Genomic DNA, 10175 nt, shown 5'->3' on the forward strand with positions numbered 1-10175 from the left:
CCTGGTAGCTAAAGGTTCTGCTGGTTCCTGGTAGCTAAAGGTTCTGCTGGTTCCTGGTAGCTAAAGATTCTGCTGGTTCCCGGTAGCTAAAGGTTCTGCTGGTTCCCGGTAACTAAAGGTTCTGCTGGTTCCTGGTAACTAAAGGTTCTGCTGGTTCCCGGTAGCTAAAGGCTCTGCTGGTTCCACCCATCATCCAACCCTCATCCATCCCTCATCCAACCCTCATCCAACCATCTTGTCTTGTTTAACATTTTTATTCTAGGAATTTCCAGACTTGTTTCAGAAGTTTTCTACCAGTTCCTCTCCAGATTTCTCCAAATCTTCTGAGAGAGGCTCTGATTTTGGGACCCGACCCAACCCGACCCGCCAGAACCTGCCTCTTCCCCCCAGCAGAATTCAGAAGCCGGTTCAGTGAATCCCAGCAGCGCCGCCGGCGCAGAGCGAGCCGCTGCCGTGCCAAGTTTCAGGCTGGCAGAAGAAAGCGTGGGTATTTTTAGCTGCAGCACGGCGGCTGCAGGTGGAGAGCGGCGGAGTCAGGGCCGCCTCCTACAGAGGAGAGGAGAGGAGAGGAGAGGAGAGGAAGAAGCTCCTCTTGAATCTTCAGCCTCCAGAGTTTCACTAAAACTGACAAGTTTGGTAGGAAACTGAGGGAACAGCAGAGAGGAACCGGATCAGTACCGCATGGATCCACCGTGACCCCGTTGGAACCGATTCCTCTCCAACAGATCCCAGTCTTCACGCTGCAGGGCAGCTCGGCGGTGGCGTGTGGTGCTGTGGGCCCGGTCTCACCTGGTAGTCCAGCAGGCTGAAGCCCAGGCCGCGCTGCGCCTCCTTCTGCAGCTCCACCACGCTGACCTCCGGACTCCACAGAGCCAGCTCGCCTTCATCCTCCTCCTCCTCTTCCTCCAGGCTGGAGTCCTCGCTCCTCATCGGCTCCTCCACAGGAGAACCCTGCCGCTGACGGGCAGAACCGACCGGATCAGGCTTCGGGTCCAGAACCAGACTGACTGATTGTGGTACCTGCTCCTCCTCTTCCTCCTCTTCCTCTCTGCGGAGCATCGATGACAGCTTCATCTCCATCTGACAGGCAAAAACAAATCATTACCTCCTAGTTCAGAAGGTTCTGACCCGTACCTCCAGAACCAGAACCAGGGGTTCTCTGGACCCGAGCTGCATCTGGAGCTGATCTGGAACATGAGAAACGTGGAAACTCCTGGGAGGAACGAGGGCCGGACTCCCTCACCTCTTCGATGCTCCGATGTTCTGCTGCTGGTTGTGGTGGAGAGGATGGTTCTGGTTCTGGTTCTGGTTCCGGTTCCGGTTCCTGGTCTGGGATCAGGAGTCGGCAGCAAACCAGAGTGAATGGAGGCGGAACCTCTTTGAGGAAGGACACGGCTTCCCGCCGGGACTTCCCGTACAGCTGGACGCCGTTGACCTTCAAAGAACAGAACCGTCAGACGGGTCGGGTCGGCGGGTCGGTCCGGGTCCAGTGGATGGATAGAGAACTGAAGCGTTCCCGTTCCAGAACCCTGGCGCTGAACGGATAAACGGAGCAGCTCCAGTTTTACCTCCAGCAGTTCGTCCTCGGGCCTCAGCGCGCCGTGTCGGTCCACCGGGCCCCCAGGGGCCACGGAGGAGATGTAGTGGTGGCCGTCGAAGGAGTCCAGCTCCACGCCCAGACGCAGGATGTGGATGGGCAGCAGCTGCAGAGACAGAGGGTCGGTCAGAGGGTCGGTCAGAGGGCCGGTCAGAGGGCCGGTCAGAGGGCCGGACAGAGGGTCGGACAGAGGGTCGGTCAGAGGGCCGGTCAGAGGGTCGGTCAGAGGGTCGGTCAGAGGGTCGGACAGAGGGTCGGTCAGAGGGTCGGACAGAGGGTCGGTCAGAGGGTCGGTCAGAGGGTCGGTCAGAGGGTCGGACAGACGGTCGGACAGACGGTCGGTCAGAGGGCCTGCGGCTGCGAGACCAGCAGCCAGAACGAGACGCTGCACCTTGGAGGATTTCTGCAGCTCTGCGTCGTCTTGGATCACGGGATCCAGGTTCACCACCTGACAGGAAACAGGAAGCACAGTCAAACACGCAGCAGAACCGGATCAGCTGCTGGGTTCTGGACTCACCAGGACGAGGTACTGAGGTCCCAGAGCCGCCTCCCACTTGGCCCGCAGCTCTGCATCAGACGCTGCAACACACAGAGCAGGCTGAGTCTGGGCTCTGCTGCAGCCGCAGTTTCACTGAGGAACACTGGAAATGCATGGTGACCTTTGAACTCTGCATCAGGGTCAGAGGCTTTGTTCGGACAAACCGGACCAGAGGTCAGATGGTTCTGGTTCCTGCAGCGTGAGGCTCGGTCAGCTCAACGCGCTTCGCATGCGTCAGCCGAACGGAGCCTCGACTGGACCAGAACCAGAACCAGGTCTGGGCGGGTGGAGTGAGGAACAGACGGTCACCTGGCGCTCTGAGGCCATCAGCCGTTCAGGATTCCTGCTGCTGCAGTGAAAGCGCCGCAGTAAGCAGCAAGCATCGGCCTGCGTTAGTTTAATGACCGAGACGGGAGTGGGACAGATGAGCGCTCGGCAGCAGAGCGACAGTCTGTCTGCAGGCCGGGAAGCGGATTAGGAAGCGGACCGACTCCGAGATGGAACGCTGTGACGTTCGCCTCAGGTCCAGGTGTTAGTCAGAGCCGGCTGATTAAATTAGCATTGCTAACCCGCTTCCAGCCGGTAAATTAATGCGCCGTGTTGGACTGAATCAGAGCAGCAATACGTCCCAGAGGGACGGGCGTCTGCCGCACTAACGAGAAAGAGAAACTCAGAGTGGAGTTGGGGGGCTGAGGCTTGCAAACAGGAAGTTGTTCTGTTAAATTCCATTTATTAGGATGTAATGGCTAAAAATAAAAGGAATTATTAAGCCGGATTGCCAGGGTGTCTGTTGCTCAGAGCATTTGACTGATTTATCCTTAAAGACAGGTTCATAGTTTATGCATTTAAAGCCGCAGAGCGGACCAATCACACAGCAGCACGTTTCCTTGCGCGCTGCTGCCGCTGCTTGATCTCTGAAGTTTCCCTCAGTGCGGATCGAGCTCCTCCTCTCACTCAAACTGAACTCAGGCTGACCTGTATGGATATTTACATCAACTTCCTGTGAGGAATTATGATTCTTTGGAGAACTCCACATCAAGGTGAGAGTTTAACTCTGGTTGAGCAGCTCTATGTGAACCACAGGAATAACTTGTAGTCGCCTTCAGAGGAGCGATGAGGATGATTTATCTTTGTGAACAAAAAATTATGCGGCGTTCCCGTCTCAATATCCTGCCCATACCAAATGTCACTTCCTGCTTCATCATCATGATGGATCCAGATGCTGACGAGCGACCTTTGACCTCCAGGTTCCTCCTCTGAGACCCCCTGGTCGAGGCCCGCTCCACTGAAACAGACAGGACAGAAAACCATGAAGGGCTTCCTGGTGCCTGGAATAACCTGGAATAACCTGGAACCTTTTTCATCAGTTGGTTCCAACCAGAAAACCAAAACCGCTAGAACCGTCCTGAAGGTTACCGTCCCATCAGGTCGATGGAGTCACATTGAGAAACGGGTTTTGTTCTTCCAGAACTTTCTGCTGTCGGCTCTTTATCGGTTCCTGAGCTGGACCTGAACCTCCCGTCGCCGCTGACCTCTGACCTCTGACTAATGACCAGCAGAGGCGCTGAATGCAGAAGCGGCTCCGCTGGTCAGATAACGGCAGAACGCAGCAACTCTGAACACAGCAGGAGATAACGGCTCTTCCTCGGCCCGTGGGCTGACCGGACCGGACCGGACCAGAACAAACGACCCGAAGCCTAACACATTAATCTCTGCAGACACTGCAGGAGGAAGAGGAGGAGAAAGAGCAGCACATTCTGCAGATTACAGCCAGGAACAGATTCATCAGACAAAGGTTCTGATAAGGTCCGCACGACCAGAACCAGAGCAGTCTAGCTCATAGTCACTATAAATGTAAATGATCATTTTTCTCAGGACAGGCGGTCCGTCAGAACCAGAACCAACCGCAGCAGCTCAGCTGTTAGTCACATGACCTGTTGGAGGCGGTACTTCCAACATCAGAGCCGGTATCTCTGGACCCTCTGACCTCTGACCTGTGGTCTCTTTTACCCATCAGATCACTGATCTTTTGAAGCGTATGCTGCCGTCATCGAGTCCACTGGATGGTTCCCAACGTCTCTTTAGAGATATTTTAACTGCATCGGTCCCAGTGCAGTCAGCTTGATCAACTCGTCTCAGTGTTTTACAGCTGCTGCCGTCTGTCCTCTGCTAACTCAGCCCAGCCTGAAAGCTGCAGATCTAAACTCCCTTCATGATCCCTGAGGAGGTCGCAGGACAACGACTGAACCGTTTTCTAGAGGAAAATCACCTTAAGGACAATCTGGTTTGGTAGACTGCATGATTATTTTAAGGTTTTGTTGGCTCTAGTGGCCTTTATTTGAGAGGGTTATGATAGAGGGGGAAGACATGCGGCAAATGTTGCCAGGCCGGGAATCGAGCCTGCGACCACCGGCATGAGGACCAAGGCCTCAATACGTGGGTTGTGCTTTGCCCCTGCACCACCACAGCGCCCCAGAAACATCATGATTAAAGGTTCCTAGTGATGTGTTGATGGCAGCTGGTCTGGAAGCTTCACTGTTTGTTGTTCTGGACCCGACTTCAGCTTCTGACTCTGGATCTCACTGTTCTGATCAGCAGACTGAGATCTGTTTGGGATTTCAGGCACCGTTTTAAACTGGTTTCACTCATTTATCTGACAGGTCTTTCCCTGTTTTTATATGTTCACTCTGATGTTGCTCAGCTGTCCTGGGGGGCCCCAGGGTTCAGTTCTGGGCCCACTGTGGGTGGGGGGCCCCAGGGTCCGGTTCTGGGCCCACTGTGGGTGGGGGGCCCCAGGGTCCGGTTCTGGGCCCTCTGTGGGTGGGGGGCCCCAGGGTTCGGTTCTGGGCCCTCTGTGGGTGGGGGGCCCCAGGGTCCGGTTCTGGGCCCTCTGTGGGTGGGGGGGCCCCAGGGTTCGGTTCTGGGCCCTCTGTGGGTGGGGGGCCCCAGGGTCCGGTTCTGGGCCCACTCCTCTTTCTACTGTACTTGCGCCCACTGGGCCTGATATAAATCGTAACGTCTCATACCATGTGTACGCTGACGATATTCAAATATATTGTTCATTTCCATCCTCTGGATAAATTGACTGAAGTCAGTAACGGCCTGTTGACATTAAATCTGTTGACATTAAATCTGTTGACATTAAATCTGAACCAGCTGCAGGTAAAGGCAGGACTGAGACGCTTATCGAAGCTCCTGGTGATAAAATCACAGAATCAGGTTTTTGAACCCTGTGAGTAAAAACGGCCTCAGAAATCTGGACGTTCTCTTGGACAGTTGATGGACAGTTGATGGACAGTTGGACAGTTGATGGACAATCACTGCCACTGTTGGTTCCAGGCTGTTTTTACCAGTAAGGAACATTTCTAAGCCGTTTTATCTCAGAAGGACCTAGAAATGATTGTCTGCTTTTATTTCTTCTCCTTCAGATCAACGGCCTTTTAGTGGGTCTGAGTAAATCCTCCATGGCTTCCCTTCAGTCTGTGCTAAACGCTGCAGCCAGGCTTTAACTAGACCCACAGAACCAGAACCACAGAACCAGAACCGATCACAGAACTCCTGTTCTGGCCTCTCTGCTCTGCTCCCGTGTCTTTAGGACTCATTTTAAAACTTTGGTTTCAGCTTTTAACTGTACATCGGACCTTCTGGAGCCTCTCTGTCCGCCCAGGACTCTGAGTTCTGGTTCCCAGAACCGTTTTCAACTGGTGACGGAGCATCAGGTGCAGCCCAGGTTCTGGACCGGCTCCCTCCATCAGTGGCTGCTGGTTCATTTGGTTCATTCATTTAGATTCTTTTGTTTCCTTTCAGTAAAACACTTTGTGGTTTTTATGTCTGAAAGGTGATATAGCAATAAAGTTTACTTACTTACTGTATCGCCCTCTTACCTTTATCCAGGGATCTTTCCGGGCCTTGGACTTTCTTCCGGACCAGAGTCAGAACCACAGTCTGACCCGTCTGCTTCATCACCTCCAGAACCTCCTGATTGGTCATTCCATGGAGACCGACGTCGTCCAGCTGATGGAGAGACAAGACGGAGAGGAAAACCTGATGGGTCGGAGGTTCTGATGGGTCAGAGGTTCTGATGGGTCGGAGGTTCTGATGGGTCGGAGGTTCTGATCCCAGAGAACCGTCCCCACCAGAATCTGTCTCAAACGGATTCCAAAGCCCAGACCCGGTCAGGGACTCACAGCGAGGAGGCGGTCATGGACCTGGATGTTTCCGCTGTGGTCCGCGGCGCTGCCAGGAACCACGTGTTTCACAAACACACCCACTGCATCTGAGACAGGAAGACGACATCAGAACGCTTCGTGTTCACATCTGGACCCGGGACCGGTTCCAGGACCGACCGCCCACCTTGGCTGGTCAGTGGATTGAAGCCGACGATGGAGATGCCGAGGCTCTGGCCGTCCGTCTTGGTGAGGGGAACTTCATGGATCTCGTATCCCTCCAGGTTGGGCTGAAGCCAGAACCAGAACTGAGTGAAGCAGGTAAAACAGTTCCACGTCGTCATGACAACCACTTGAACCGAAGGCTCACCGTCTTGCTGGGCCGGCGCTGCGGCGGGGCTACAGGAGCACCTGGAGGTAAGGACGTAACGGGGGCGGAGTCAGGAAGAGGAGGAGGTACGTTAACGAAGGGGGCGGAGTCAGGAGGCGCAGCCGGGGCGGCCGCCTGGCCTTGGGGGTCCCTGGCGATCAGCATGGTCACATGAACGCCGCAGGCTTGCAGAACCTTTACGACCTGGTCGCTGGTGAGGCCGCTGGTGGGCGTCGACCCGATGCGGAGGATGTGGTCACCTGTGCGGAGACGCCCATCCTGATTGGACAACGGGAGAGAACCCGATCAGTTGTCGTTTTGGTTCGACCTCAGGAAGAGGAAGCAGACTCACCCTGTCGGCTACGCTGTCGGGGATCAGCGTTCGGACTACCACTCCGCTCGTCTTCCCGCCAACGATTCCAAATCCCAAACCGGAGCCGTCGTTGGAAAGCTCGATCTCCTCCACATGACCCCAGAGGTCCTGCAGGAAAGATCAGGATCAGGATTCAGATCAAGATCAGGATCAGGATTCAGATCAGGATTCTGCAGCTCCAGGTTTTATCAGCAAAAACCCAAAAACTTAAATCTGTAGGGATTGCAGACAGTAAATAATCTGTAAATATGGATAATCTGGCTGATGGCTCATCACTATTCCTGAGATCTGATTGGCTGCTGGCTGCACCTGAGCAGCAACTGCTGGAAGTGTTTAAAGTGGGAGCCCTGCTCTCACACACACACACACACACACACACACACACACACACACACACACACACACACACACACACACACACCTCAGGCCGCTGTTCCGGTTCTGATTACAGCCCTGACCCGATTCAGCAGTAACAATCCTTCCCTTCATTCCAGAACCTCGGGGCGGAGCCGACGCTCTGCTTCTCGACACAAGGTCTCAGTTTTCCCAGGAACTGATCCATTACCGACCGGTACCGACCCGGCGGAACCAGCAGCAGCTTTCTGGGTCAGAACTTCAGATGGATCCGGCTCAGTTCTGGCCAACTGCTGAGCCCGGACCATCACCCCTCCACCGCCGTGCTGAACGCTGACAGCAGCGGGTGGCACTGCTAGGGAGAAGAGTCGTGACCTTTGACCTCAGAAGGGTCTGTTTGGTTCCAGTCATTCCTCTGGTGAAACCGGGTCAAAGCAGACCCGCATGGTCCAGTTGATTAAGACCGGCAGTTCTGAACCGCTCCCTGCTGAGGGGAACCAGAACCAGAATCTGGACCACCACGCAGGAGAAGAACCATCAGCACCTGTGGCGATGTGGGTCCACCTCCACAGAATCCAGCAGGTTCTCTGGGTCTGGACCGACCCAGTCCTCCCCGTGGAGCAGAACCAAGCTACTGAACCGAGTCCATCAGATCACAGGGAGCAGAGTCAGAACCGAGAGCTGCAGCTCTCATGAGAGTCCTCGTCTCTCTTGTCTGGTTCTGTTGGACCCGGGCCAGGTTCTGCATACCGGGCCCCTGATCCGCCTGCTGCTTCATTCATGTCCCGCTCAGATCGAGGTCATGTTTACATGAACTGCGGGCAGAACCGGGCCGGACACCGCGAACAGACCCAGGACTGGGCCAGAAGATGCAGAAAGCTGCGTCACCATGGCAACTTGGAGGACATGGCGTCTCTGCCTGAGATGCTGACCCTTGACCTCTCCATGTTGGAGGTCACAGAGCTCGTTTTGTCTCTGGAGAACATGCGGATGTTTTCAGGGATCAAAGTTCAACAGATTTCAGCTCTAGATTATTTTCCTCAGTGAGATTAGATCAATGCTGACTGACCTCACCAGAACCGGGCCGAGGTTCTGGTACCAGCCAGAAGGTTCCAGAGAGCTGCTATCTGATGCTGATGATGATGATGATGATGGCCCACAAACCAATCAGCAAAACATTATTTGTACAGAGTCTTTAGAAATTAACTGAACATTTTCCCAAACCCCCCTGGTTGCCCCCAAACCTCCCTGGTTGCCCCCAAACCCCCCTGGTTGCCCCCAAACCCCTAGATTTGCCCTGAAGTGAGTCTGGGCGATGGGCAGCAGCGTTTGAGAAATTATTTCCTGACATCCATCCATCCATCCATCGATCGATCGCTCCTCCTCCTCCTCCTCCTCCTCCTCCTCCTGTCAGCGGCGCTCAGAGCGCTAACTTCGTTTCCTCTCGGGTCATAAAAATGAAGTCAGTCAAAGTCAGCAGCATCACAGATCCTCACAGACAGGAGGGCTCACTCTGTTGCAGAAATGTGGCATTAAAGTCCCCTCCAGGTGTGAAGGGGCGCCTCCTACCAAACCCGCTTCGGTTCTGGGGATGAGCCGGAAAGACCAACACAGCAACTGACAGAACCTCCTCACCTGACCAGCAGAACCCAGCGGGACCCAGCAGAACTCATCAGAACCCATCATATCTCAGTAGGACCCAGTAGAAACCAGCTCCATTCCACTGACCGTGCCGACCGGCCCTTCAGCTGGACCTCCTGGTGCGACCCGGTCCCACTCCCGGGCCAAAACCAGCTCCACGGTCTCGCCCGGCTGCTGCAGCAAGCTCAGGACCGCCTGGTGGTTCCGGCCCGGTTCCAGAGCACTGCCGTTGATCACCAGGATCTGGTCCTGCTCCTGAAGACGCCCGTCCCTGCAACAGAACCCAGGTCAGAACCAACCAGAACCGCTCCGTGGGTCCGGGTGTGCCTCACCGGTCGGCGATTCCTCCAGGCTGGATGTGTTTGACGAAGACGCCACGGCCGGCGCTTCCTGCCGGGTTCAGACCGACCACGCTGAACCCCAGGCCCCCTGAAGCGGGCCGGGTCAGAACGATCGGCTCGATCCGGCGGCCCTGCGAACAGAACCGGCTCAGTCCCGCGGCACACGTCGCCGTGACGATGACAACGCCACCGAGGCTGCACCTACCTTCGCCGCCTCCTGGACCCACTGCTGCAGGTGCTCCGTCAGGGGCGGAGCCTGAAGGGACAGAGGCGACGAGCCATTGGTCAGGACGGAGGAGGGGGCGGCGCTCATAATCAGCTGACCGCGTCTGGAGAAACTGAAGTCACTGCGAGTGTCAGGAGGCAAGCTGCTGAGCTGGGGGGGCGGAGGGGAGGAAGAGGAAGAGGAAGAGGAAGGAGGCGGTCAGGTACAGGTTTCATTACATTCTGATTTTCATCTTTTTCTGTTCTGGTGGAACCTGGTTGGTTGGTTGGTTGGATGGTTTTTGGAAGGATGTTTGGTTGGATGGACCATCCATGGTCATCCATCCATCCAGGATGTTTGGATGGATGGATGTTGGATGGTTGGTCCATCCATGGTCATCCATCCATCCAACCATCCAGGATGTTTGGATGGATGGATGGATGTTTGGATGGTTGGTTGGTTGGTTGGATGGTTGGTTGGTCCATCCATCCATCCATCCATCCATCCATCCATCCATCCATTCATCCATCCAACCATCCAGGATGTTTGGTTGGATGGATGTTGGATGTTTCCTGAGACGTTCAGGGCCT

The 10175-nt window shown here is 55.2% G+C and overlaps 1 protein-coding gene across 1 annotated transcript in view; it reads right to left on the minus strand.

The window, feature by feature from the left end:
- The window catches only part of patj (PATJ crumbs cell polarity complex component), a 45441-nt gene that overhangs the window by 33779 nt on the left and 1487 nt on the right, over positions 1–10175 (minus strand). The window contains 15 exon segments of the mRNA XM_017304248.1: positions 790–957; positions 1021–1080; positions 1244–1435; positions 1569–1703; positions 1989–2045; positions 2115–2176; positions 3316–3420; positions 6020–6149; positions 6323–6411; positions 6489–6591; positions 6672–6950; positions 7024–7152; positions 9127–9310; positions 9372–9511; positions 9586–9756. Coding sequence (XP_017159737.1) covers positions 790–957; positions 1021–1080; positions 1244–1435; positions 1569–1703; positions 1989–2045; positions 2115–2176; positions 3316–3420; positions 6020–6149; positions 6323–6411; positions 6489–6591; positions 6672–6950; positions 7024–7152; positions 9127–9310; positions 9372–9511; positions 9586–9756 — 2004 coding nt within the window.

Source organism: Poecilia reticulata, linkage group LG4 (genome assembly GCF_000633615.1).
Source record: "Poecilia reticulata strain Guanapo linkage group LG4, Guppy_female_1.0+MT, whole genome shotgun sequence".
Taxonomy (NCBI): Eukaryota; Metazoa; Chordata; class Actinopteri; order Cyprinodontiformes; family Poeciliidae; genus Poecilia; species Poecilia reticulata.